At 44.2% G+C, this 27,162-nt stretch overlaps 4 protein-coding genes across 4 annotated transcripts; 1 reads left to right on the top strand and 3 right to left on the bottom strand.

Annotated features, from left to right (window-relative positions):
- Positions 1-242: 242 nt before the first annotated feature.
- On the bottom strand, positions 243-4,295 carry gatd3l (glutamine amidotransferase class 1 domain containing 3, like). The gene is made up of 7 exons (XM_069699742.1): positions 4,137-4,295; positions 3,996-4,048; positions 3,788-3,901; positions 3,544-3,675; positions 3,322-3,414; positions 1,217-1,382; positions 243-1,080 (listed from the first exon to the last, which is right to left on the bottom strand). Exons 1-7 carry the CDS (start codon positions 4,251-4,253, stop codon positions 946-948), a joined length of 810 nt encoding a protein of 269 aa, XP_069555843.1. The 5' UTR covers positions 4,254-4,295; the 3' UTR covers positions 243-945.
- A 1,513-nt stretch (positions 4,296-5,808) lies between these two features.
- On the bottom strand, positions 5,809-8,675 carry tmem127 (transmembrane protein 127). The gene is made up of 3 exons (XM_069699741.1): positions 7,901-8,675; positions 7,641-7,805; positions 5,809-6,595 (listed from the first exon to the last, which is right to left on the bottom strand). The coding sequence occupies exons 1-3, from the start codon at positions 8,142-8,144 to the stop codon at positions 6,285-6,287; spliced, it is 720 nt and encodes a 239-aa protein (XP_069555842.1). The 5' UTR covers positions 8,145-8,675; the 3' UTR covers positions 5,809-6,284.
- A 379-nt stretch (positions 8,676-9,054) lies between these two features.
- On the top strand, positions 9,055-11,978 carry ciao1 (cytosolic iron-sulfur assembly component 1). Its single transcript, XM_069699740.1, has 7 exons — positions 9,055-9,478; positions 9,932-10,080; positions 10,174-10,285; positions 10,396-10,484; positions 10,565-10,766; positions 10,880-10,949; positions 11,515-11,978. Exons 1-7 carry the CDS (start codon positions 9,340-9,342, stop codon positions 11,747-11,749), a joined length of 996 nt encoding a protein of 331 aa, XP_069555841.1. The 5' UTR covers positions 9,055-9,339; the 3' UTR covers positions 11,750-11,978.
- snrnp200 (small nuclear ribonucleoprotein 200 (U5)) lies at positions 11,969-25,200 on the bottom strand. Its single transcript, XM_069699739.1, has 44 exons — positions 24,907-25,200; positions 24,551-24,714; positions 23,772-23,943; positions 23,463-23,655; positions 23,268-23,323; positions 23,029-23,127; positions 22,769-22,921; positions 22,582-22,681; positions 22,346-22,482; positions 22,176-22,253; positions 21,697-21,870; positions 21,441-21,578; positions 21,195-21,350; positions 20,918-21,088; positions 20,638-20,831; positions 20,375-20,498; positions 20,068-20,217; positions 19,745-19,987; positions 19,452-19,640; positions 19,153-19,350; positions 18,877-19,029; positions 18,692-18,772; positions 18,432-18,515; positions 18,111-18,217; positions 17,906-18,024; positions 17,662-17,816; positions 17,390-17,579; positions 17,121-17,294; positions 16,805-16,965; positions 16,465-16,692; positions 16,146-16,337; positions 15,836-16,014; positions 15,600-15,751; positions 15,387-15,495; positions 15,178-15,286; positions 14,886-15,075; positions 14,611-14,775; positions 14,402-14,523; positions 14,165-14,308; positions 13,904-14,080; positions 13,651-13,811; positions 12,888-12,969; positions 12,694-12,786; positions 11,969-12,598 (listed from the first exon to the last, which is right to left on the bottom strand). The coding sequence occupies exons 1-44, from the start codon at positions 24,949-24,951 to the stop codon at positions 12,449-12,451; spliced, it is 6,411 nt and encodes a 2,136-aa protein (XP_069555840.1). The 5' UTR covers positions 24,952-25,200; the 3' UTR covers positions 11,969-12,448.
- Between the last annotated feature and the right edge of the window lie 1,962 nt (positions 25,201-27,162).

Here is a 27,162-nt window from a genome sequence, read left to right as displayed (position 1 = left end):
TCCTGCCAATCTGTGAAGATACTCTCCAGACATGAGACATACAAACATACTCTGCTTGGATCAATGATGTCTACTTGATGTGTTTTTTTCACAAAGAAAATAATCAAATATCGAATAATCTACAGCCATGTTAGGGCATCTGTCAGGCTGCATTGTAGCGATTTGAGCAAAAAAAAAAAGCTAACGTGACCATGCTTACTGATACACTGCTAACATGCATTGGAGCATGAAAGTGAGAACATTATCATCCTCCGCTTCCTGTAGTTCAACCTGTGAAGCAGGGAGCTAAACTTCTGGAGAGAGCTGAGTCAGTTTTTCTTCAGGGCTGCAGTAGGTGTGACAAACACTGAACAACATTACCAGACGCTGCTCACAACATTTGTGTTTATTTCAAGCATTTAACATCTCTTTTTTATGAAACTGGAGTCAGAGAGAAAAACACGAGTTCCTGTATGTCTAAGATGGAGATCTTCACTGGTTTTGCCTGAGACCAAAGACACATCTTTGTTTTGTCCATCTTAAGTTTGCAGTTGAACTGTTTTGGTGCTTTTTCACGGCCACAAAGCTGCAACACATGTAGCGCCAAAACTGTGACAACTGGGTTTTCATCAGTGATTTGGCTGACTTGTCACTTTGAGGAGGCAGAATGAATTTCTCCCTGCCTGTCATGCTTAAGAAAGTATGTCTTTAGGTGAAAACATGCATTACAGTTCATAAATGACCCAGGAGCCGCTGAGATGTGCAGATCTGCTCTGTGTTGATGTTATCTGGACTCACAAATTATTTGGCTCACATACTACACACGCCACATGAACCACCAAGTACACACAACAAGCCATTTGCTCTTAACCTAAAGCATTTCTATTATTTCAGGTCAGAACTCGTCACAATACACACGTGTACGTTGCATGTCAACGCCAACTTCCTCTATTTAAAAATGCCACCTCACTTGGTCGACATGCGCATGACATGTTTGACCATGTTTCCAATACCATCAAATATGTAGTGATAGTGATACTCTGTCTCCCACATGAAGGTGGGAGTGCTGACCACTTTGTTCTTCTCATCCACGTAGGCTTCGTGAGAGAAAGGGTTAAGGTCAAAGCAGGAGTTCTTTCACAATAAAAGCAATGACAAAATGGACATCGATTTTTTTTTTTTTTTTTTTTTTTTTTAAACTAACATCTACCGTGAACACAGACCCCTGAAAGGATATATATGGCTCACGGACATTGTGCCGAGCACCCATGGCCTTCACAGCCTGTACCATGTTTGTGTGGGGCCAGTTGCCCCAGCGGGTATTGTCGTCCTTCTCGTAGCCCATGGTCACCTCGATGCTGGGCAGCACACGGCAGGCCATCATAGGAGCCGTGCTAGCCAGTCTGGAACCGGAGAAGACAATTGGTCGAGGTTTTCGTCAAGGTAAATCAGGGTGTGAGAATAATTGCCTGCAGTGTCAGGACAGGAGACGCTCAAGGCTTGAAAAAGAAAGTCTTTCCCAGCATAACGATCTGGTTACACTGTTATGTGTCACACAATGAGGCAGGATTACAGACTGTCAGGTGTCTATGAGCATTTACAATCAAATTAAAGCATGCAGGAGTTTACTTGGATGGACAACATCTCCCTAATTCAAAGAAACAATAAGTCTACCACTCAACTGTTCACCCCAAGGAGATTTCGGTTGGAGCCCTGACTCAGATGTGTTGGATAGATGAATCCAAAAGTAGTTCCCTCAAATCAGGTGGCTTAAGATCCTGAATTGGACATGACCAGTGTTTCGCAGACACAGGAGACAACATGGTCCAGGAGTTGTTTCTTTCATCAACTCAGTTGCAAAAGAGTAGCCGAGCCCACACTAAACTTAATATAACGAAGGTTAAATCAAAGCAGGAATGGTCAAGAGTTATGAACATAAATTTTAGCAGAGCTGAGAGCTCACAAACTGATCAGACAAAGTGAAAACAGTGTTTCGGCCTACGCTTGGTTTCTAGATTTCTTGCACACAACTGTAGAGCCAACTTGTAGTCTCAATGATGTAATGGTGATTTTGCTGTGCAGCTGAAATATCTGTGTGCACTGTAAGAATACAGAAGCTAAATGGATTCAGCAACAATTAAGTTTACAGTTTGCACTTGTACTCTTCCTCACAATGTCTTGTTACGCAGCAGTAAGTTTGCTGTAATTCTTTTGGAATAGAAGATTATAGCCTACAGACTTCACAGAAAAAGGGTATGTCGAGTTGCACATTTTTATGACTTGTTATTAAACTAAAACGTCATAATTTTTTTTTTTTTTCTTCTAAGTAGTTCTTTGTAACTTCATCTTTAATGGCTCCAAACTCTTTGTAGGCATTAGTGGCCGATAGGAGAGGATTACTCTCCGTTCGGTCAAAAGTCAACGTACCTTTTGAACTCACGTTGTCATAGTGACAGCTGCTTCATCCTCCTCTTCCTCATCCTCAATCAACGACTCAGGTCTTTAATTCCTGTAATCCCACCACCTGGAGCCCCCTTGGACCTGCCGTTCTGCACCTGGCCACTAGGTGTCCCGTCACCTGACCCTGTGCCCTGTCTGCACAGCTGCCCCTCATCACCTCGTCGGTCCTCCTCGTGCCACCGTAGGACCCGGTGGACCGGCCGCTTCCTGCCAGATTACTGCGGGGGCATTCAGTACTGGAGCCTTCACTATGTCCTGCCAGTTTTGGGATTTACCTGGCTGCTTTCACGATGCTTTCACGCAGATTAAGACTTTTGTATTTTTTTCCCCCTGCACCTGCTCTTCCTACTGTTGCCACTGAGACTTTCACCACACAGCTTCTTAAAAGAGGCAGCAAAGTACGAGAGAAGGGTTTGACATACAGCTCATGAGGCACAGTTTTATTTCTGATTTAGGTGCAGTTTAAAAATTAAATTAAGTAAATTCCTTGTCTATGCATATTTTAATTTCTTCTATATTTTGCAGATAGACTGAGCTGTTTTGATACCGTTAGATGTTTTAACACATTTGTCTTTGCCCATTTTATAGGCTATCTGTTGTACTTTGTTTTTATTTACATTAACAAACGGTTCCAAATTCATTGTGTGGTCTTTTTCCTTTCTTCAGCTGCTCCACTGTCCCAAATTCTGTTACAGGGATTGTTTAAATAAATCTTTAAATAATAAGATTTAAAGTATCTGGCAAATCAGTGACAGTCTGCAATGTGGCCTCATGTTCAAATTTAAAATGTAAATTTCAAGTGACTGTTTGGCACTTCGGATAGTTTAGTTGTACATAATTGTACAGCCCTTCAGTACTGAATATTGATTAAATGATACATACCCAATGGGCTTCCGTGAACGATGGAACTCTTTGAGCACCCTTTCCACATCATTATGCAGCTTGCAGTCTTTGCCATCCTTCATAAAAGAGGACCTAAGAAGTTGAGTTATAAACTGATATTAATTCTCCGTTTGTTTTAAATCATACCAGCTTGTACTGTATCTCATTTCACCTTGCTTCACACTACTCAAAGCGATAACTTGATATTATATTGTTCCTCACAGATTCTTGGTGACTCCGTGGCCTCCGGGGAAGATGATGGCATCGAAGCTGTTGACATCCAGCTTGGACAGGTCCTGCATTTGCATCATTCCCTGACCGTGACTGAAGCGTGCCGACTCCATCATCATGTTCCTGTGCAACGGTCAGAAAATATCATAAACTGTGGAAGTAGACGAGTCAGGTGTGAAGTAGATAAGCCATTGGACACATCTGAAGGTGTATCAGTGGTTCCTGACAAGTCTACCGGTTCTCGCCAGAGGCAGGTTGCTTCTTCATGTGGTCCATCACATTCATCTGCTGTTGATTTGGAGCAAACATCTGGAAGCGAGCACCGTTACGGCTCAGGTGGTACATGGTGCTGAAGACAGAGTTGTAGATTACCATATCTGCTCGATGATGCATGTTAATGCATTGATTTTGAAATCCCTGATCTCAGCAGGACTGATACTTACTACACCCCCTCGTGGACATCAGTCCCATCCCCCCATCCACATCCTGAGAAAACCTGCAACACATTGATTCACAAATCACAAATATGCCCACACTGATGTCTCCTCTTTTCACTGGTCCCATATTGATCTAACTTCACTTACCAGTGCAACATTGGTATTTCCCCAGTTGCCATAGTCACCATGGTGAACAAAGCAGGCAGGCTGGCGAGAGAGAACAGCCAGTGTTTGTTTTGAAAGCAAAGTCCTGGTTGCAAGCATGGTTTCGCTTCAATCGCACTGTTTCAGGAGGGATAAATGTGACTTAACAGATTTTCACGGAACCTGTAAAGACTTTCGACGGTTGAGATATTGTCTCTCTGAGACTGCCGGTATATATACCACCAGAGTTTGGCCGTGTGACGTTGCAACATAAGCTTTGTTTCCTTTCGAAGAGCCACCTCTTCTTTGCCTTGACAAACCTCTTCCCCTCTTGAACACCCTTCCCTTAAAATAGCTCGTTTATTCATCTGATTAACTTAAGTCATTTGGCCACTGAGTGACTTCAGCTTTGGAAAGGAATCTAAACATGTCGTTTAATCCATAAAATATCTTGACGTAATTAGAATTCAACTTTGGGTAGGGTGTGAAGATGGGGGGGGGGGGGGAGAGAACTTGCAGGAATAAAACCCAATTTTATATGTTAGAGGCAGTTAACTGATGAGAAGTAGACCTTCTCTCGCACAACTCTCTGCATCTTTATGCACTTTTTGGAAATGCTTACTGTATTGTATTATTTCATGTGGTGGCAGTGTAAGTGATGCCTTTATATAGTACAAGGTATACTGTCTGCCCTTTAAAGTCCATTAGGTTGTAAGGCTCTTACTCTCTGTAATGCCATGATGCGTCTACAACGTCTAGACGTTAAACCCAGAAATACCTTGGTCGGACGGAAATGCCAGAGACGATACTGTCGACTCCAAACCGGAGCTCCCACCTGCATTTGGAAGACAAGGAAGAGCCTACGATTCACTGTGACCCTACAGGCAATAAACAGGAGGCAAAGTATGGCATCTCGTTTTATTATGACCACTTTTTATGTATAAACGATCAATATTTACATACTGGTGACGAAACTATAGTGACAGTTCTGAGGGAACAAAATGCAGGAAATGGCATCAACAGAAGAATATACAACAAACTAGAATCACCACCATCAGTCAAAATTTCAAGCCTCAGCTGGCACCTCGTGTGAGATGTTCTTGCAAGATTTGGACTGAGGGTTTCAAATCTGCACACAAAAGAACTCATGCATAGGAAACGCATACTGAAACTTTCACATATGGTAATCACAAAGTACAAATAAGGGTTCTTTTAAAAAAAAAAACAAAAAAAAACAAAACAAGGAACGTGACATGACCACCTCATGCCGTGAGGTTTCGGTTACTAAACGTCACCCTTACGTTTTTTTTCCGACCCTCCGTGGGTGCCAGCTCTCAACACACAACACATGCCATGATCCTTTTTAAAACACCACAAAGACCTGCCTCACATTTTTGACATTTTTCTCGTTATTTCAAGTACAGAAGTGAACAAAGAAGACTATACCAGTGACAGATGTGTACAAAGCGAAAGGAAAAAAACAAAAAACAAAGAAAAGACAGCACGGACAATAAATAAGGTTCTTTTGATATTTTATATAAAATGTCTAAAACAATCTTGTTAGTGTTTTTCTGCAGCTATGATGTATCAGTAAAATAAAACACGTGGCAAGCACATCAAATCAAATCAAATCAAATCAAATCAAATCAAATCAAATCAAATCAAATCAAATCAAATCAAATCAAATCAAATCAAATCAAATCAAATCAAATTAAAATGCCGCTTAACAAAGCTCCGTCCACGTCCAATCAAGAGCAACACAACCACTAACAGCCCCGATTCAATAATTGGTATTGATCAGGCTGGGGCCGTTTCATCGTTTACTCGTGATGCACCGTGTTGAGCGCTCCTTGCAGTTTCGTTTTCTTTACATGTAAGGACCAAATCCTAAAAGCCATTTACATGCAGATCACTAACCACTTTGGTGGTGAAAGTAAGAATCATCTCCTAAATTTCTGTCACCACTAAAGAAAGCTTTCATGCACCCAAGCACTGTCATTCAAGGAACCTGCGCACTAACTGTGCACACGGCGTGTTCATTGCCAAGAGTATTTGCAAAGAGATCCATTTGATAAAGAGTGGGGGTTTTTGCCCATCAAGCGAATAGCTGTGCCGAGAAAGAATTGTGTGAGCAAGGCCGGTCCGGCGGCGTTAGGGCGTGTAGGCGGGCGGCGGCTGAAACTGATTGGCAATGTCATAATCAGCAGGAAAAGTCTCGCTGCTGTCCTCCATCTCCGAGAGCAGCTCCAGAGCCTGCTCCTCCTCCTCGGTCGGGTAGTGACGCAGGAGGTTTGCAGCTGTGGCGAGAATAGACGCTCCGCCTGCGCCCGCCACCAGGTAGAAGCTGATGGCGAAGGTGACGTATATGAGAGAGCCGTGGTACTTTTTGTGCTGCTGCTGCAGGGACAAGATCAGCTCCGAGGCCCAGTAGCAGAAGCCTATGACCGTGGCGCACTGCAGCACTGACGGGAGACAGAGAAAACGGTTTTAAGTACTGCACGTGTGATGTCAAAAGCTTGGATGTCACAAAACGATCTCCAGTTTAATTTTATCAAAAACGGAGATTATTGTAATCGGTTCCTGGCACGGAGCACAACAAATCCTGCCATCTGCTGGCCCACTCACGGAGAACATTAAACCTGGTGAAAAGAATGTTGGCATTTGGTTTGACGGCAACTTCAAATTTCCAGGATTACATCACAAAACTTGTGCAATCGCATTTTTTTTTTGGTCATAGAAACACCTCAATAATACCATCTATTTTTTTTTTAATCATTTTGAGACCCAGAGAACATTTTACACGCCTTCATCTCCCCATGCCGAGACTATCACAACATCTTCTTCACCCGGGTCGTCTAGACGTCCATCAGTCAACTCAATTTGGTACAGAACTCAGATGTCTCACCCGTTATAGCCTCCGCCCACCGGCTCCCAGTATGTTTTAGAATTGATTTTAAAATTTGACTGGTGACTTCTAAGGCTCTTCAGTCCCTCCTTGTGCTACATGTTTGACCTTATTGTTGCACATGAGCCTGTATCCCCAGAGAAAGGACTCCTACCTGTTCCCGCGGGGGGGCGGCTGAAACTAAAGGTGACTGAGCATTTGCTATCGGACACCCGAGTTGAAAATTAAATGAAATTCAGCTCATAATTTTGGGGGTCAGTGACATCTTTTAAATCTCTTCTAAAAACATACTTCTGTCGGAGAGCCTTTCCCGGTTTGGAGTGATCCACTTTCATTTTTTGTCGTAGTGATCCTTCTCGTATTTTTGTTACTTTACACTGCAACTGCATTTTTTTTTTTTTTGGTTCATGCTCGTTGCTTTAAATGATTGCATAGCTTATTTAATTTCACGTTGTAATGCAAGTTTGGAAAAGTGCTTTTTAAATAGATGATTATTGTTTGGTTTTTTTAAAAATTATTTTCCAAGTAGCCAAACCTGACAAATTGCATTTTCTAGAAAATGAAAAAGATCTGAGAAGAACTCCAGCATGAAATATGAATACCTGTGAGAATATGAGCAAACGCATATCTGCGCGTGATCTTTAGGGCAGGGTGCTTGGGTCCAAACACGTCCAAGAGGAAAGCCGTCAGGCTGCAGAGGATGCCCAGGAAACAGAAGGCGGCGATTACCCTCAGCAGCAAGATGGTCTGCGGGTTCACGCAGTAATCTGGTGGAAGACAGTGACATCACAAAAGCATTACAAGCGAGCTCCTGGATTTAATCTCTGCTGCGGGGTTTTAACGGGTCAGTGCTGGTCCTCACCATCCATCAGCTTGGGGTCGATGTATCCCAGGACATCTGCCACCCCCAGCTCTTGTCTCGGACACGTGCCCCCGTGAACACGGAGCCAGGCCGGCTCAGCCAGGGCCGTGCACAGCGCAGTGATGGACAGAGCTCCGGGCAGAGCCGACACCAGGCTCCGCTCGGGCTGCTTGGGCAGCGAGGTGGCCCCTCTCCTCCTCCGGCCTCCGGGGACAGCAGAACCCGGCGGGGCATACATGCTCATCCCGACCTCCTTATTATCTTCTCTTGTGGTTTTGGTTTCTCTTCACTCGCGTTCAGCTGACCAAAATACAAACCCGGTAACAGTTGACGTTACCAAGGCGATTAACGGATGACAGCGGTCTTGGCGCGTCGTTCACTGCTATCAAATGTTTCCAAACGAAGTCCGACCTTAAAACCGGCTGCACGGTAAACAAACAAACAAACAAAAAACCCAAACAGGATCTGACTGACGGGTACACAATGGACAGATGGCCTTCAGGCCTGTTAGCTCTGTTGTTAGCGTCAGAAGCTAACTCACAGTAAACACCAAATAACGACAACTTTTACGGGAATAAATAAACTTAATTGAAACAAATAAGATAACCTATAACTTACGAACTAATCTATCTGACTACGCTGGTAAAAAAAAGGTCTCCAAATTTGGTACAGAAAAACAAAGAGAAAACAAAACAAAAGACAGCTTACGCTGGTTTCCTCTAAAATATTGACTTCCTCGTTCACACCATTCTTCTTCGTGGCCTGAATAGAAGTGGCGATCAGTACTACTGCCACCTAGCGGTGGCTCGTCTAAACACAGTTTACATGATTAACGCAAGATTTCTATTCCGATTATATATATCGGCATTATGCAATACCTATATGTATATATATATATTATTTTATAAGTCATATTGTTAAAGATTGAAGGTATTATAGTAGCTAGTGTGTAATGTCATTAATGTAGGTCAAAATGAAAAACAAAGGTTATCTGCGAAACCTATTATACCGACACTCATACAACTGATTTTATTTCCTTAAAAAAATTAATTCCCCATGTATACCAGATTTTTCATCACATCTATAAAAAGGAAAGAAATCATTTAAAAAAAATAAAAAAAAAAAAATAAAAACCCACAATGCAGCGCGTCCAGCACCTGATAATCAAAGATGGCGTTATTTCCGACGCGGTTGTTTTTGTGAACTTTTGTACTTTGTTCTTTGGTGCAAATACATTCCCCCTTCTTCTTTTCTTTTCTTTTCTTTTTTTTTTCCAACGCCACCTTTTGCTGATAAACGTCTATCGTTTAGGACAGTTGCGCCGGTTTGTTTGTGCGGGTGGTCACCGTAGCTCGGCGGTGTTTCCTGTCTGTCGGCGGAAGACGGACAGGACCTGACAGCGACCCGACGGGTTCAAACGTCTGACCGGCGCAGCGACGATGAAGGACGCTTTGTCCCTGGTCCAGAGGCTGAGCGCACATCCGGACTCCCGGTGCTGGTTCGTCAGCTGGAGCCCGAGCGGGACGCTGCTGGCTTCGTGCGGGGGCGACAAGACCGTCCGGATCTGGGGACGAGAAGGTGAGCTGCCGTCAAAAAGGACCGAGGGACAAGAAACTAGTCACTTTATTGACACGTGCGGTTAAAAACCCGCTTCTGCGCTGACGTAATATTATAACACAACATCTTAAAAAGTCATTACGCCACCAAATAAAGATGACGTGTCTGTTCCTGTCACCCGTTTTACTGAATCGGAGTTTGGGATAATGTTATTCGTCACATATTCATATATAACTGTAACACCGAGCAGAAAAGGGATTCCTGATTTCTTGTCAGAGGTGTTCATGTTACAGTTTTAGTCAACATTTGAATGTTTTAAATAAAAAAATTAAAAAAAAAATCGAACATAGTGCACTTTTTTTTTTTTTTTTAATGAAAACACTGTCAATATTGCCATAAAGTAAGTCTTTCACAATGATTTGTTCAACTTCCCTCGATGTTAAACTCTCTCTGACCCCTTTCTGTTTGTTTTAGGTGACTCTTGGATATGTAAGAGTGTTCTTGAGGATGGACACCAGCGCACTGTGAGGAAAGTGGCGTGGTCTCCATGTGGGAATTATCTGGCCTCTGCCAGCTTTGACGCAACCACATGCATCTGGAAAAAGAAGAACGACGACTTCGAGGTGAGAGGAGACGCGTTAGATATTCAGTCTTGATTTAGCACAGTTTGGAAATGCTCTGTAGATTTTTTTTTTTTACCCAGTCTTGTCTTCTAGAGCTTGACCGTGTTGGAAGGACATGAGAATGAGGTCAAATGTGTGGCGTGGGCCCCGTCGGGGAATCTTCTCGCCACATGTAGCCGAGACAAGAGTGTCTGGGTCTGGGAAGGTTTGTGTTTGTGTTGCGTTTGTGTCACCCACATCACAGTCCTACTATAAATGTGTACCTGTCCCTCCGTTTGTTTACAAGCGTGACCTTTGACTCTTCGTGTCTCGCAGTGGACGAGGAAGACGAGTACGAGTGTGTTACAGTTGTGAACTCTCACACGCAAGATGTGAAGCATGTCGTGTGGCACCCGACCCAGGAGGTAGGTCCGCTCTCGGCACCTGAAATGATCGCTCAGTCTGTTGCGCCGTCACCTTACTCCGTACTTGCGCGTCTCTCCAGATTCTGGCCTCGGCCAGCTACGACAACAACATCTGTGTTTACAAGGAGGAGGACGATGACTGGGAGTGCCGGGCCACCCTGCAGGGACACACGTCCACGGTGTGGAGCTTGTGCTTCGATGCGACCGGGCAGAGGCTGGCCTCCTGCAGCGATGACCGCACCGTGAAGATCTGGAAAGAGTGTCCAAATGAAAGTGGACAGGGTGAGTTGTTTGTGGTAGAACGCATTGCTCCTGAACATAAATGGAGTTAATAAAAAAAAAAAAAAAAAAGGAAAATTCACGTTAACGCGTTTCTCCGCTCTGCTTGTCAAAAGGAGACTTGTCGTGGAAATGTGTTTGCACTCTCTCTGGGTACCATGGACGAACAGTGTACGATATAGCCTGGTAAGACCTTTCCCACTTTTTTATGCAAGACATGGCTACAACTGCACTCTCTCCCCTGATGTGTAGTGATATCTGTGGGAGATAAAATCTCTGTTTCAGCTTTGGTAAATCTTTCATTCTTATTTCACTCTTTTCAAATTGACACATTCTTGGCCACACATTTGTCTGAGCTGCATGCGCTGCAGTAACTGCAGACTATTGGCTTCTCTGTAGCTGCCTAGCTCGCATTTACCAACAGCCTGAGAGGCGTTTAGAGGACATCACAGGACTTTATTATTTTTTCCACAACGCAGATGGAATTTGTTTAAGTTGAGGAAAACGTGGCATTTACAGCTGTCCTTAATATTGGTGCGGAGAGTAAATCGACACGAGGAGAAACTGATCACAGATTTGCTTTTCAGCTGCACTCCGCGTGCGTGAAAGATCCGTTCACCTGATCACCCGCTCGATATGATGCGATTTTTTTTTTTACGTGTCAAATGTAGCGGGATCCTCGCAGGTCTGCATGCACCCGAATTCGTCGTCTAATCGGATCAAATGATGAAATCTCGCCACCTTTGGACAGGTGTCGGCTGACCGGCGCTCTGGTGACTGCCTGTGGCGACGATGCAGTGAGGGTGTTTAAGGAGGACGTGACAGCCGATCCCGACCAGCCCGTGTTCTCGCTGGCTGCTCAGGCGACCAGAGCGCACAGCCAGGACGTGAACTGCGCCACCTGGAACCCAAAAGAGGCGGGCCTCCTGGCCTCCTGCGGCGATGATGGAGAGATCGCCATTTGGAGGTTCAAAGACGAGAACTGAACATCACCGGTCTTTTTTTTTTCTTATTCGAAGTTACACCCGAAGCTTTGTGGTCATTGTTCATCTTTTACAGCTAATCTGATTCAGCTTAACATGGTGTATTTCTGTGCAAAGGATACCATTTCAGTGCATCTTGTGTTCTTTGAGTCTATATATTCTTAGCAAGGGCTTAATTGAAATGACATGTTTATATAAATAACTAATAAAAAAAAAAAAAAATTGCATATGTGGCTTCTCTTTATTGCAAAAAACATTTCCGACAGCACATCATACTAAAAACATTTATAACAGTCCATGAATCAGATTTCAAAACAAAACACTCCAGAATATAACTGGGCAGCCCTGTTGGATTTAAATCCACAATGTCCAATCAAATCTCAGACCTCAAAACTGACTATAGATCAACAAGGTTACATTTATAACCTAGACGAGCTTATCTGTAATACATGTGTGAGTCTATCAATGGTGAACAGATCCTGTACACTACGATTCTGGGCTGGAGGACATCATTCAGGGGATTTAAACTGACACAACTGTGCTGAATAAAATGAGTTATTTTCATAAGAGCAGAGATGACAGTCAAAGTCAAGGAACATCAATTAGGTTAAATATCTACAAACAAAAACAAAAACTTAAAAAACTCACAGATCCCCCTCTACCAAACAGGAATAATGGAGATTGTAAGACTCGAGTTACTGATTAGTCCGAGTCGCTGTCTCCGTCGCTGTCGGCCTCCTTCACATCCACGCTGAACTTGTACTCTTGGTCACAACCCATGTAGGCGTCGCTCATGAAGTACAGGGTGTAGTTGTGGACGCCCATCGCTGGTGCAACAAAGTCCAGCTTGACCTGAGAAAAGAGGGACATATTCGATATAAACAACATGCGGTGGCTTTAAGGAGCACTTCCGATCGCAGGGTATTTGCAGTGGACGACTCGCTGACCTTTGCTTTCTGCTGGAGAGTCAGTCTCTTGATGGAGATGAGGCTGTTGGACTTGGGGTCTCCGATCACCACCCACCAGCCCTCCTCGCGTTTCTGTAACGATGAGAAATATTTTACACAAGAGTCGGTCATTACATGCAAATGACAAAATATAACGGGAGACTCTTGGAGATGCAAAGAATAATGAAACTTACCTGTGGGAAGAGTGGAGCGATGACGGGTCCAGTCACCTCCTCCTCTCTCTCCAGCTGAACCTGAACCAGAACTGGACTGCCACTGTGAGGAAACGAGAGATTACCTTAGAAAGGTATCCAGAGGACCGCACTCCCGTTCATTTACCACGGGTATAAAAACACACTGCGGGGTTCCCACTCGAAGTAAAATATGTCAAACTCAATTACTTTCACCAATTGAAAAGTTCAATTTGATCACCTCCATAATGAAGGAAAAACAGTCCGCCTGTGTGCTGATCAGAGCAACCAGCCACTTTGTGTTATTCACAGTTATTTGTGAGCTTTATTTACAAGTTCACAGGAGTTTTCATTATGAAACTTAAAAGGTTTCATCACTGCTTCAACAAAAAAACTAGCAAAACATTTTTTTCTTGAATGGAAACACGAATGAATTTACTGGGGCTGCTGCCCCCGACTAAAGATTCTCCTCCCCTGGGCTGCAGCAGAGCAGCGTTGGGTCGAAGCGGATGTTCTCGTTGGCTTCAGGCAGACAGCATGCTCATTACTGTTGCTGTGGTTACGGAGGGCTCCCTCTCGCGCAAACAAAACTTTATGATAAATCCCCTGACTTTCCATGTCTGGAATAGACTTTAAAATTGCACAATATTTCAGAAATCCAACGACCCGTGGAAACCCTATACTATAACCTTTTCCTTTCCAGAACTATGAACCTTTTCCTGTAGTAATTGCACCAAACGCTGCTGCTGACAGAGCGCACACACACCTCTTGACGTTGTCCTTCTCTGCCACTTCGTACGACAGCTCGATGTTCGGGTACCGGTTACAGAAACGAGCCACGTCGGCCATCTGAGCGTCCGAGAGCTGCAGCAGTCCGGTTCTGTCCTCATCCTCCATTTCCATGATGTCGAAGATACTCTCCACTCCCTGGTGTGAAAAAAAAAAAAAGCATGTCAAATAACATGTTTCAATCTGCATATGATCCACGTACGTCCGAGTCAGACGTGAAGCACATTTACCTTGTCTGTGCAGCGCTTGATGTGCTCCGAGGTGAAGAAGGGCAGCTGTTTGAGGTACGAGTCCTTCGACCACATGGCCTGGGTGACCATCTGGGCGAGCTCCATGGCAGCCAGGGCAGGGCTCAGCCATCCGTTACTGGACAGCACGTCGACGCAGGCCTGGATCAGACGGATCGCCTACGGACACAACAATCATGAAATGCACGTGCCGGGATCGAATCCAGAGACGTGACCGCGTCGGGCTCGTCAAGAGATCCAAACCTTGCTCAGGATGTCCTCGGTGTCAGACTGGAGCTCAGCGCTCAGCTGCATCCTGGACAGATGGGCTTGCAGCAGCAGGTTCGTCTTGACGTGGGGGTCGTTGAACTTGGGGTTGTTCAGTTTGTGGGGCACTTTCTGTGCCAGCTGGAATTTAAAAACAAGTCGACAGAATGAATTCATGCCACGGGCTCGCTGGGAGGTATGTCGCTGTAAATAGATGGTTCGTGATTTGTTTACCTGTCGGAGAAGAGCGTCCTCGTGGTGCCTGATGGGAATGTTGTTGTACTCGGCAGCGTTGGAAATGATCTCGATCAACCCGCGGATCTTTGTCTTGGCATTCAGGGACATGCTGAACAACTCTGCAAAGCAACACGGTTCAGTGAGACTTCAATACGTGGACTCTATGCACGAGGGATCATGACAGTCTGGCAAGTGTTGGCACAAACCGATGGTGGTGTAGTTGATGTAGTAGTAGGCAGCGATCATGCCCAAATTGAGCGGCGCTACATCCATTTCATCCTCTATGCTGATGCATTTGGACTGCTCCAGGTCATGCAGCGTGTTCTCCACCAGCTCCGACAGGTGGTCGGACAGGTGACGATGGGACATGCCTGACGGGGTGAGAGAAGACTCGACGTGTTGGTCCCGACAATGTCAAGGTTGAGGCCACTCGGCGAGCATCCGTACAGACTCATCCGTGCTTTCAAAGGATGCGACTCACCTTGCAGGTTGTAGTAGTTTGGGTTCTGGGTCATGCGGCGGTAGAGGAACGTCCACGTCAGGTAGTCCACGGCGTCCTGCTTGTTCTCCACCGTCTTGGTGACGATCTCAGCGTTGAAGTGGTCGTGGAGACAGTGGTCCAAGTGAGACTCCACTGGCAGCGGCTCGTACAGGAACTTCTTGAAGAAGTCCTATTAAGAAAAGACAAAAGAAATGGTTCGATTTGTTCTCTACTGCTGCACAACCACTGTTTTTAAAGCTGAATAACACAGAAATTACAGGTGTCTTGCTACCTTTTTGGAGCCCTGACACATGATGACACAGCGACCTTCATCATCAAGCATGGGTCTGTTCGCCTTCCCCACCATCTGCAGGACATCATATATGGGATAGTCCACGTATCTGACAGAGGGAGGAAAACAGGAGGAGAATGTCACCAACACAAAACATATTATTTCTACGGTAGTAGACAGTTTTTCAAACTACGTTGCGGGAGCCTTACGCATGGATTTTGCCGTTGTAGTACTGAGTGTCCATGACGATGACGAGGTGCGCAGAGATGTTGATGCCCCAGCAGAGTGACCGAGAGGACACCACCACCTGAACAGCACCTGGAAAAGTCAAGAAGACAAAACACAGAAAAACATTAAGATCTGTTCTTTAAGTTTCCGTCCTACCCACGAAGACTAAAGTGTCGAGCGGGATTGAGACAAACCTGAGTTGAAGAGCTGCTCCACTATTCTGCGTTCAGTTGCAGACAAGCCCTCATGCAGGTATCCCACGCCGTTGGCCAGAGTCTCTTTCAGAGTTGAATCATTTATTTTCTCCAGGAACGGAACCAAGTCTTTCTCAGTGCAATGCAAGAACCTACAGGGAGAAAAACATTTATTCTTTGCACACAGTGATGATGTTCCTTGATCTACAGACAGGAACCTTACTGTGGTGACTGACCTCTGAGGAACCACATCAGCAGCACAGAAGGTGAGGATGTCGATGGCCGTGAGGCGGGTCTGTCTGCGGGATGGTACGAACACCACGGCCGGCTTGGAGGGAGAGTGCTTCATGATGGCATGGTACACCGGTTTAGCCATGGACAGCAGGCGGGTGTGGGTGTGGCTCACATTGAAACCCTTCACACACACACACACACACACACACACACACAAAGAAAAAAAAAAGAGTAATGAACCTGACGTGAAGTGATGCCGTCTTGTTTGTTCACACAGATGTTTTGAGGAAAGACAAATCTCTGTTTCCAGACCTGGATGTGCAGCTCCAGAGGCACCGGTCTGACGTTGGGGTGGAAGTTGAACGTGGCCGTGGTGCTGCAGCCCAGCCAGTGGGCCACGTCTTTGGCGTTGGACAAAGACGAGCTGAGGGCCACGATGCGGATGGGACGCTCAATCTGAGAGGAGATGTATCTCATCCTGGAGCAGATGACCTCTAACACAGGCTGATGGACAGAAACAAGGGATGTTAAAATGGCGCACACTCTACAAATAACTAAACAGCTCACACCTAATGTGTATCACATAAAAACAACGACTGAAACGAAGCACAAAGCAGTGTCTCATTCTTACCCCATCTTCTCCTCCAATGAGGTGCGCCTCATCCACAATGAAAAGGCTGACGTTCTGGACGTTCTTCCTCTGTTTCCAGCGACGAGACAGGATGTCCCATTTGTCGGGGGTACTGACAATGATGTCACCTTTTCCCAACAGCTTCAGATCGGTGCTGGTCTCGCCAGTCAGCAGCACCACCTTCTTGTTCAGGATGTCCTGGAACTTCTGGTGCCAGTCGACGAACACCTGAGAGACGAGGGAAACCAGATTTATATGTCAGATGTAATGTTTCCATCTAATACAATGTAAGCAATTATAGTTTAAATAAGTACACGTTCAGCTTCCATGTGACTCGTACCTGTTCAGCCAGTGCTTCCATCGGGGTGATGTACACACAGCGACCCTCTGCGTTGTGCAGCAGCATCCTCAGGATGGCAAACTCAGCACAGATGGTCTTTCCGCTTCCGGTGGGCGCGCCAACAAACACGTTGTCATCACTGTTGTACACAGCGTTGAAGACTGAAGGAACAACATACCAAAAAAAAGGTGAGTGAAGAAAAGTTTCACATTAAGAATAAAAAATAGAAACAGCTGGGGAGAAAACTATCGGTTGAATGATGATGGAAATGCATTGTGAATATAAAGTAGCAAGCCCTGTATCTCTCATTGTTTACCTTGTGTTTGAATGGGGTTGAAGAAGGGGAACTTGTTCTGGTAGAGAGCCTCGAAGGCAGAGTTCCTGAGAGCAGTGACTGGCAGCGGCTGCAGGTCCAGCAGCTCAGTGGGTGGAGGGTACTTCTCTGGTAGGATGAGGTGACGGAAGGATACCGGGAGCTGAGTCTCACAGGCTGGCAAGAAACAGAAAAAACACAGCAGTTTGTTGAAATGCGAACATAAAGATCATGAGAATCCTGTTACATGTTTTTCAAATCGAGCTACTTACAGAGCCATCGGTCTGAGACCACACGGATGAAGTACTGTGGCGGCAGAGGCTCGAACACCGGGACGAAGAAAGTCACGAGGTGCTCGTCCTGGGCGTACTTGGCTTTGAGGAGGAAGTACTCGTGGTGGAGGATGACCTCACTGTCCACATCCTCAACCAGGATCCAGAAAGCTTCAGATGATCCATGAATCTGAGCAGGAAGAGGAGAGTGAGTCAGGAGGCTGAGACACAGAGACATTTCAGAGCAGCATGTGACGGGTCGAATTACTGACCTTGTCATCCCACTGGAAGTCAGGCGTGACGGTGAGCTCCACTTTGAGTGTGGAGCGAGTGATCGGCTGCAGATGGACAGCCAGGTCCAGTTTGGGGAACTGGTGGACGTATTTGTGAATGGTCTTTCCCATCTTTGGCATTCGGATCAGCTCACCTGAAAGAGGAAACAAATGACAGGCTACCGATTACTCTCCAGGCTGAGGAGGGAATCCAGTGAACATGTCACGGAGGGAGGAGACTCACCAATCTCATTGTGGTTCAGGTCATAGAGACGCTCGAAGGGGAAGTTTTTCTTCTCAATCTTCTTGATCACTTCCTCTGGCAGCTTCTTGAACTGACGCAGAGGAGACATCGACTGCCACCTGAGGAGAACGGGGGATTTAGAATATCAGCAGCCGGCTTCAACTCGGCAAATACGGTTTCATTTTAGCAGAGAAAACACACTTACATTCTCTTGTCAATCATCTTGCAGAGATTCATGGTCTTGTCTGTGAGCTGAGCCCAGCCCCTGTTCAGCACAACCTCAAATATGGCCCGCATTAACCGTCCAGCACTCTGAAGGAAGAATAATGACATAAATCTCATGACAAAATCATTTTACGTTTTCAGAAAACCTTTATCAAACATACACAAATGGAATTTCTATTAATAATAGACTTATGTCAAAATCGGACCGGAATGCATTTGCAAAGTTGTGAAAAATAAATGAAAAAAGGAAACGTGGAAAAATGAAAACCAAAACCAATAATTGAAGTGGGTCTTGCTGTACCTGCGTAACATACACCATGTCGGCCATGAGGGCAAAGCCTTCGAGTTTGAGTTGAGAGATGTACGCCTGGAGCAGCACATTGATCTGAAATGAAAACGCAGAAAGTATGAGTGACTGCAATTTGACAAATCATTTCAAATGGTAATTAATCTGAGCACATCAAGCAGAACTGTGAAAAATTGTCTAAAACCTGAAATCAGCAATCTTGTTTGTCCTGGACAATATTAATTTCATTTTAGAAAGTTGGTTCTGTGCGTTACCTTGGCACTCGGCTCCTCGATGCTTTCCTTTACAGGAATAGGAACTCTTTCCAGCAGTTTCTGAAGCTCCAGCTTCTCCTCCTAAAAGACAAAGCTTTATGTTACTCTATTAATTTAGACGGTTCAATTAAGGTTTTTTTTGAAGATCATATTTAAGCCACCATGTCTGTTTGGAGTCTGCATACCTCTCTCACAGTAATGTTCCTGAACTCTGAGGACAGTGAAAAGACTCTGAAGAGTTCGATCTCACTCAGAGTGGGTTTCAGCAGTTGGTTGTAGGTCTGAATCGAGTCGTGAGTGATGTAGAAGTGACTGGCGATGCGTCCCAGGTCTGTGACCTTCAGGTAAAGAGGCAAGAAAAATAAATCAAGTTAACATAATTAAGTCCAACTTATCGGTAATTCACCAGCACTGGAATCACAAAGAACAATAAAACGCATGCTCGGCGGAGGTGTGCGTACCTGGAAGCTGCCGGTCCTCTTGTCATATTTGATGAGCGTGTTCTTGTCCAGGACGTTGGCTGCTGTGTGCACCAGGTCCATCCTGCGCCTCTCCAGCAGGGGGTCTGAAGTCCGATCATCATGAGAAACGCCATACAGGGTGGGGTTGCGCAGCATGCGCACATACAAGTAGGTGTAGCCGAGCCAGTTCACAGCGTCCTGAAAACAAAACCAATTTAAGAAATTCATTCAAATTTAAAAGGAAATTTGATTAGCTCCTGATACCTTTAACCAAGTGGCTGTACATGTCAGTAACTGACCTTTACGGTCTGCACGTTGCCCAGAACTATCTCCGCATTGAGCATGTCAGCCAGCTTTGCCACCATCTGACTCTCGATGGGCAGCTGCTGGTTGAGCAGGGACAGATAATACTGCAGCTCTCCGTGCGATGTGATCAAGATTCCCTCTCCTTTGGTGTCATACTGAGGACGGCCGGCTCGACCGAGCATCTAAAAATCAGACATGACAAATTATTTCCAGTTATTACTGTCAGTGAAAGTGCAAACTAAATTTGAATCTGTTGCGGCTCAGTAACGATCAGGTGCAGACTGACCTGTAATATGTCCAGGGCTCCCAGTTCGGTCCATCTGCCCTTCTCTGGGCTGTACACTTGGGTTCCTTTGATGATGACAGTATGTGCGGGCAAATTGACACCCCAGGCCAGAGTGGCTGTGGAGACCAGAACCTGGATGTGTCGATCGGCAAACAAATCCTCCACCAGCGTACGGTCGACTCTGGTCATACCAGCGTGGTGGATCGCGAAGCCGTATGGCAGCAAATCCTTCAGCTCCAGGTTCTACAGGAGAGTTTAATCTATCAGTCTGTGTTCAACACAACTTTTTTTTTTTTTTTTAAAGATTAATACCGTTAGCTCACCTTGCACTGCTCTGCTTCAGTTCTCAACACTTCGGTGGAGGCAGAACCTTCTCTGAGGAAAAGACCCAGAGTGTCCTTCTCCAAGCACATGTCCCTTATGGCCCTGGCCGTCTTCCCTGTCTCCTTCCTGGAGTGTACAAACACGAGCACCTGTTGGGGGGAAAGTGAGCGTCATTATGTCTCTCAACTTTGGTTGCACACTGTTGTAGATCGGTGCTCTATAAGCAAGAGGTGTCAAGCAACTACATACAAGTTGCTCGACACCAACGTTTCCTCATAGGAATAAGAACCAGTCGGATGGACTCACCTGGTTCTTTCCAGCATGCTCCATTATCTTTTCATACACAATCTCATTCATGATCTGGAAACGCTTGATGGCCTTCTTCTCTGTGATACCAACATAAGTCTGCTCCAGGGGCACAGGGCGGAAACTACAGAGAGAAAAAAAGGAACCAGAGATGATTATCCAAAAAGGAGCAAACAAGAAAAAACATGTCGCTGTTGTAAAAAAAAAAAAAAAGAAAAAAAAGTATCATCCGAACATGATCATGTCTGGTGTTAAGAGCAGACCTGTTGTCGAAGTAGAAGAGACCCTTGGCAGGATCGACACGCAGGCAGGTCGCCACATCTTCATAGTTGGGCAGTGTGGCACTGAGGCCCAGCAGACGCACGTCCTCCTGGGTCAGCTCCACATTGCGGATGGTCCTTGCCACTAGAGATTCCAACACGGGTCCACGGTCATCGTGCAACAGGTGGATTTCATCCTGCACAACACATTCACTTCGTTATCATGGCAATTTTATAGCAAATACATTTTCACATTTGCTGTATTTTTGTTCAGAGCACTTACAATGATGATGAGGCGCACTAACTGGGTGTAGGTACGCTCTCCACCTTTACGAGTGATGATGTCCCATTTCTCTGGGGTGCACACAATGATCTGAGTGGCGTTGATCTCCTCTTTACAGAGCTGGTGGTCTCCTGTCAGCTCAGACACTGTGATGCCATAACTCGCCAAACGCTGCGATGAGGAAAGGAAAACTGTTACTTGTTGTACAACTCAGGCTTATAAATGTCTTAAAAGTATGTAAACAAAGTTGTGCAGGAGAGACAACGGGCTCGCTCACCTTACTAAAACTTCCCACCATCTCCTGTACTAGTGAGCGCATGGGTGCGATGTAGATGATTTTGAAGTCATCCACATTGATTGTTCCGTCCATGTTTATGTGCTTTCCAATTTCTCTCAGCATTGCCATCAGGGCAACGTTGGTCTTACCAGCTCCCTGTGGGCACAACAAATGATGACATTTAGGGAGAAAATACAACTAAAAAAACTTTCAGAAATCTTTTTGGATTTTGAAAAGTTTGCTGACCGTGGGTGCACACACGAGCAGGTTCTCATCTGTCTCCAGGGTCGTTTTGTACAGCTTGCTCTGGATGCGATTCAGAGTTTTGAACCCTTCAAATCCAGCCTGGGCGTACTTGGGCAACTTCTCAATGGCAACAAGCACCTAATGACACAATGGTATGCTGACATTTATACACTGCTCATTATTGAATGTTTCACATTAGTTGCTGCACAGTTGGGCAGTGACAGGTGTTCCATAATGAGCCATTCAACCAACCAACCTCATCATCACCAAAGGGTTTGGGTTTGAGGGCAGGCACGTGGACTTCTTCATAACCTTTGCGCTGTTTGCGAAATGAGCCGTCTGGCAGCTGGCAACGCTTGTTGGCCATGAAATGGCTCCCCTGAGTGAAGGCCAAGTCCTCGAGGTCTAGTAGCTGTCGAGGGGCCAGAGACTGTAGGATAGGAAGAACAAGTTAACACCTCCGCTGTGGAGCTGCTTTCACCCATGCATGTTGTTACGCATAAAACCTAAGTCATACTATCATGCTGTGTCACAGTATGACATCAATGAATCAACAAGTCGAAATATTGTCATCATCATGGTCTGAATTTTTTTTTCATCATATAACAGTATGGCAAATTCCTAGTTTATACATATATTTCTATCTAATGTGAGGTTATCTAATGGTGAAACACATCCTATGTAGTGAACCAGACTGCATGATGTGTAATTAATATATGAACAGTTGTTATTTACCTCTCCATGGTCGATGTCCATCGCTTCCAAGTCATCAACACGAGACTTCCTCAACCTCTCCCTGCGAGATCGCTCTTCCTAAAGAAATCAAGAAATAACATGTAAACGACTAAACAGGAAAATGTATTTATGTGAAGTGCTCATATGAGTTCACAAATGAGAGGTCTTACTCGAATAATATCCTCCTTCTCCGTCTCCTGCAGCTGGTACAGAATCTTAGACAGCTCCTGATCAGACTCCATCTTTCCAATGATCCGTTCCTTTTCTGCCTCACTCTGAGCGCTCGCCAGCATGGTACAATACTGAACTGTGTGTCAATGGGGAAGAAAAGAAATTAGAAACCTCGAAAAGGCATAAATCAAACGGCAACAATCTGACACAGTGTCATTTTGCAAGACAGACTTACTCATGCGGCGATGTTGACGGAGGATTTTAATGAAATCAAACGTGTTGAAGCCCAACAGCAACACCAGCTGGTTCTCACATTCTCTGTCATCACTGGCAGTCTGTGGAAAAGAGAGAGGAGGGATGTCAAGGACAAATACATGTGCATCTCCTCTAAACAAAAATATAAACACAGGGAACACACGTACCTTGAGGATTTCTAAAACCTCATCAGCTTTCTTTTGTGAGACAATGGCATCGTCATAGAAACGGCTGAGCTGCCGCTGGAGCCAAAAAGCGTCGATGTCTCTGGGATGTAAATCTTTTTTCTTTACGGTCATCACATCACCCGTTGCCCCGAGCTGAATGAAGAGTATGTATTAATTTGTGTAGTATAACGCCCAACAATTCATAAAGATTCTGTTGGAAAATGGGCTTAAAACAGTATTGATGGAGAAGTTGCACTCACATTGGCCGAAAGAGCGCAGCCCACATCTGCCTCCTCGCCTTCACTGTCTTCGTCTGAGTGTTCATCTCGTACTTCGCCAAACTGGTCTTCATCCCCTTCCTGTAAGAGTAGAAAAAAATGACTGACAACCTTTGTAGCCCAAACATTTCAGTCTGTCGATGTTTTAAAGCTAAAACTATAAATCTGTGATAACTTAAGGATTGCAATTCCTGAAGAGAAAAACTAAACTAAAACCTCACCTCCTCATCAGATTCAAACTGGACATTGACACCATATGTTTCATCAATGTTGTCATCTGTGGATAGAAGATATAACATGCAATCGCATTAATATTTTTGTTTAAAAAAACAAATGTGTAACATGAGACTGTCAAAAAAAACATTACTGTACATCATGAACAGATTTTATTCCATAGCTATTTCCCATGTGCTCACCCATATTCTGCAGGTCCTTGTCGCCTCCATAGTCTGTGATTTTCTTGCCGAGATTGACCAACACGTGGTAGCGCGTGTCGTCGGCAGGTCCGAGAAGCTGCTCCACTTCACGCCGCCTTTCTTTGTCCCTCATTTTGTCGTTCTTCAGCACTGCTAACACTTCATCAGCTGCTCCACACAGAATATCACGTGGCTGCAGATGAGATTTAAAAGATAATAACCAAGTGAGATGACAAGTCAGATATTGGTTCACGAGCCAGAATACAGGCTGACTTTTTGAAGACAGCAGTTGTTGTAGCGTTTGCTGACCTGATCCCCCAAAGCAGCATGGATGAAGCTGAGCAACACTTCATATGTCTCTCTGGTTTCTTTGGTTTTAGGTTTGTACACAATGCCAACCATTTCATCAATGCCTTCAGACAAAAGGGTAAAACCCTTCATTTTGTTGATATCGTGTCTGTCCTCATCTCTTTTTCGCCTCCTATATGAACAGAACAAGAGATAATGAAAAAGATTAGAGTGTCATACATGAAATGCTTAAGCCAAATATTGTCCAAAGCATAGCACTGGTTTACTTCTTTTACTACTTCACAGCAGCCACTATTTTCAGTACAGAATGAGAAATATCCTGAAGAGCCTTCAAACATGTTTATGACAAATAATCCATCACAATGAATATTTGGTGAACTATCATTGAAACTGCATTGTACAGACGTTTCTTGGTATCAAGTATTTGCTATTATCCAGCAAATGGCAATCATTGTTTACCTCTGATTTTTTTTTTTTTTGGATTGGTTTATTTATATAATTCGCTTTCAGAAAAAAAAATATAAAAATCTAATAAATGCTTATATTCTGGATTTCCATCAACAATCAAGTCAAAATTACAACAGTGAGCTTCCCAAAACATTGAGCACAGAAACACGTGTATTTCCAAAGCAATGTTAACTTCCTGCTGCATAAACAGAAGAAAAGAAGACAAATAAATGGAATTTAATTCTACAAGTCTTCACATTGATTGCGGTGGATTGTTTCTGATAAACCTGCATGTATATTTTTGACACCAGACAGACACTGTCTGCACTGACTTGTCTCGTCTCTCCTCCAGCTTCTGAGGTTTGGTCCTCTGAGCCTTGTCCCCCATCTTGGTCCCTTCCAGCTTCCCCACCAGGGACAGCACCTCTCCGGTGGGTTCATCCCTCCGAGTGCGGTCAATCAGAGAGCGATCGGCTTGCAACACCAAGTTTGAGTTCTGACAATTCAACACAAAAGTGATCAGTCTGAGCAGCTCAAAGCCAGGCTAGCGGCTAGTTAGCATGGCGGCTAGGTGAAAACGACAGGCAGCAGCGAACATGAAGCAAGTTAGCTTTAATGCGTAACGAATATTAATCTCCGCCATATCCGTCGTGTCGATATCCACGAGTTTGTCTCCAAACGTACTCACCGCTTTGTACTCGTACTGCAGGCTACGAGCAGTAACATCCGCCATGGTGCCGCTTTTCTCTTTAGTTTTTTTTTTTTTGACCGATTTTAAGAACGAGCCCACCGAGTTTACTTCACTCTGCTTTTTTTTTTTTTTTTTTATGGAAACGGTGAGAACATCGGCGCAACGTTCAGATTTGTAACATATAGACTGTTCCTAAAAGTACAAAGTTTCATACAAGAAAATGCGTCTCCGATACGTTACAACGGCACAGCTAACACGAGCGCACAACAAGCCGCTGCTTGCCACTGTTTTCCTCTTCCGGTGTCGAAGGCGACAGCGGCAACACGGAGGAAATTCAAGTAGCGCCCCCTTCAGGTTGTGCTCGTTTAATTGTCGGTTTTAGGTTTTAAGCGCTTAAATTCGCGATATTTACAGAATTTTAAAGAATCTGTGTATTTTCTTAAGAACAAGAAAATATATATTTGTTTTTAAAAAGACAAGAAAAGAAACTCCTCCCATTGTTTTATGTTTTTGTGCGTTATTGCTTATTTCGAGGATGGGTTTTTTTTGTATTTATCTGCTGTTTTATCCAGTTTAAGTCACTGTCCTGGATCCCTTTTTAATGGTAGTTTGGCTTTGTTTTCATGTCTATTTTCCTTTGCAACATTGATTTGAAATGTTACATAAGTACAGGTGGGTTTTTTTTAATTATTTGTGTTGTAGTATTGGTAGTAGTTAGTAGTGAGTCAGATGATACACATACCACGGTACTTAACTGTACCCAGGTGCATTGCAGTACACAGTACTACCATTTTTATGTGTGTATTCTGTGTACATGTAGGCTTGTTTTTTTTTTTGTATCTTAATTGGGTCCATATTTGCACTCATTCTAATCTAGTATGAAATGTGGAAGACACTGAGGATAAAATGTGGAGACAACATTATAAAAGCGTAGAATAGGGTAGAGGTATAGTATGGTACATAGTCTATATGTACATGAATGGAGAGGTAAGTGTCATACACTTTGATATCAACCAGACAGGTAAATGTCTATATTAGCTGGCATACTTCACAAATAAAAATCTCATAAAAACTGCTATACTGAAATGTAGATGAATCTGATCTAGCCTTTAATTTCTTGAGAAAGACAACAGATGGGTTAGACTTGCAGAGCATGTAAAGAAAAGCTTCACAAACATTTTATGTAAAGTATAGTTAAAGGCGTATTTTTGTATCCATTTTTTAAAAAGGGATTTTATTATAATTTGGGAGTTTGCTAACAAATGCACCATGACATTACACCCAAAAGGAACTATAAATCAAACCTGGATAAATCTATTGGTTTTATAAATCATTGTCATACCTAAACAGAAATTCATATTTTCCCACTTTTTGAAAAATGTATCTTCAGATGTGACATCACACATCACATATACTGGCTTGGACAACCGACCAAATCATTTACAATGCAGTTTGACTGAAGTTAATTTATTCATTTGGAGACGATAAGCCTTATCTCTCTGTGTTTGAAGTTTACTGTATGTGTGTGTGTCTTTGTATAATGTGGGCTCTCCTTTAATATGAATGAGTGCTTTGTGAACACATAATGAATGAGCTGTACCAACACAACATTCACATCCAGATGGCAGTAATGAGAACAATTTGGGGTTCAGTGTCTTACTTGAGGACACTTTGATTTGTGGACAGGAGGAGCCAGTTCTGTCAAACACAAACTTTAAGTTACATGGATGTCATAACCACTCCTAAATATCTACAACAGCTTCCTGTGTAAATAGGTATTGACTATGCATGAAAATAAACGTCATTCAAGAAGTATTTCAAATGGTTTCATGTGGGGAAAAAAAGGTTCTCGCTTTGGTCCAAACTTACTCTCATTCAGATCTTAATGCAGAAATCACTCAACAAAATGTTGAGACAATATTGTAGTCAGACAGAGGCACATAAAAACAAGAAATGGCGGTAGATGCAGTTAATGTGGGTGTGACTGTCATCCTGAGAGAGAAGAGTACGTTCCTGTTTTGTATTTACTGTCTGTGGCCTCATTTAACTTCCAACTCCTCTGGCACATCTGGCAACAACATCTGTCGTTTTCCACCAGTCAGAATCTCTGAAGTCTTACGTCGACCGAGTCAGCTTTTTAACCTCGGTCTCACCCACTGACAGACACACAGAGAGACAGAGAGGGACGAGCTGCACACATCAGTGAAACAAAGTATAGGTTAATGTGCATGCAGGAAGGTGAGAGATTACTGA

The sequence above is a fragment of the Brachyistius frenatus genome, unplaced genomic scaffold (assembly GCF_029030835.1).
Source record: "Brachyistius frenatus isolate BFR_SWC_R1_liver_20210118 unplaced genomic scaffold, ASM2903083v1 Contig_31, whole genome shotgun sequence".
Lineage (NCBI taxonomy): Eukaryota > Metazoa > Chordata > Actinopteri > Embiotocidae > Brachyistius > Brachyistius frenatus.
This window is presented reverse-complemented; position numbering and strand designations above follow the sequence as displayed.

Bases quoted from the DNA above. Each gene is read 5' to 3' on its own strand.
- gatd3l (XM_069699742.1), bottom strand. From the start codon at position 4,253: ATGCTTGCAACCAGGACTTTGCTTTCAAAACAAACACTGGCTGTTCTC. The intron at 3,902-3,995 runs GTAAGTATCAGT...CTCTGTCTTCAG, and splicing joins GATGTCCACGAGGGGGTGTA to CACCATGTACCACCTGAGCC. The intron at 3,676-3,787 runs GTAGACTTGTCA...ACCGTTGCACAG, and splicing joins CCTGCCTCTGGCGAGAACCG to GAACATGATGATGGAGTCGG.
- tmem127 (XM_069699741.1), bottom strand. From the start codon at position 8,144: ATGAGCATGTATGCCCCGCCGGGTTCTGCTGTCCCCGGAGGCCGGAGG. The intron at 7,806-7,900 runs GTGAGGACCAGC...GTCTTCCACCAG, and splicing joins CGACCCCAAGCTGATGGATG to ATTACTGCGTGAACCCGCAG. The intron at 6,596-7,640 runs GTATTCATATTT...GTCTCCCGTCAG, and splicing joins GTTTGCTCATATTCTCACAG to TGCTGCAGTGCGCCACGGTC.
- ciao1 (XM_069699740.1), top strand. From the start codon at position 9,340: ATGAAGGACGCTTTGTCCCTGGTCCAGAGGCTGAGCGCACATCCGGAC. The intron at 10,081-10,173 runs GTGAGAGGAGAC...CTTGTCTTCTAG, and splicing joins AGAAGAACGACGACTTCGAG to AGCTTGACCGTGTTGGAAGG. The intron at 10,485-10,564 runs GTAGGTCCGCTC...GCGTCTCTCCAG, and splicing joins TGTGGCACCCGACCCAGGAG to ATTCTGGCCTCGGCCAGCTA.
- snrnp200 (XM_069699739.1), bottom strand. From the start codon at position 24,951: ATGGCGGATGTTACTGCTCGTAGCCTGCAGTACGAGTACAAAGCG. The intron at 19,030-19,152 runs GTACGCACACCT...CTTTACCTGAAG, and splicing joins AGAGGACCGGCAGCTTCCAG to GTCACAGACCTGGGACGCAT. The intron at 14,776-14,885 runs GTGAGTCGCATC...TCACCCCGTCAG, and splicing joins AAACTACTACAACCTGCAAG to GCATGTCCCATCGTCACCTG.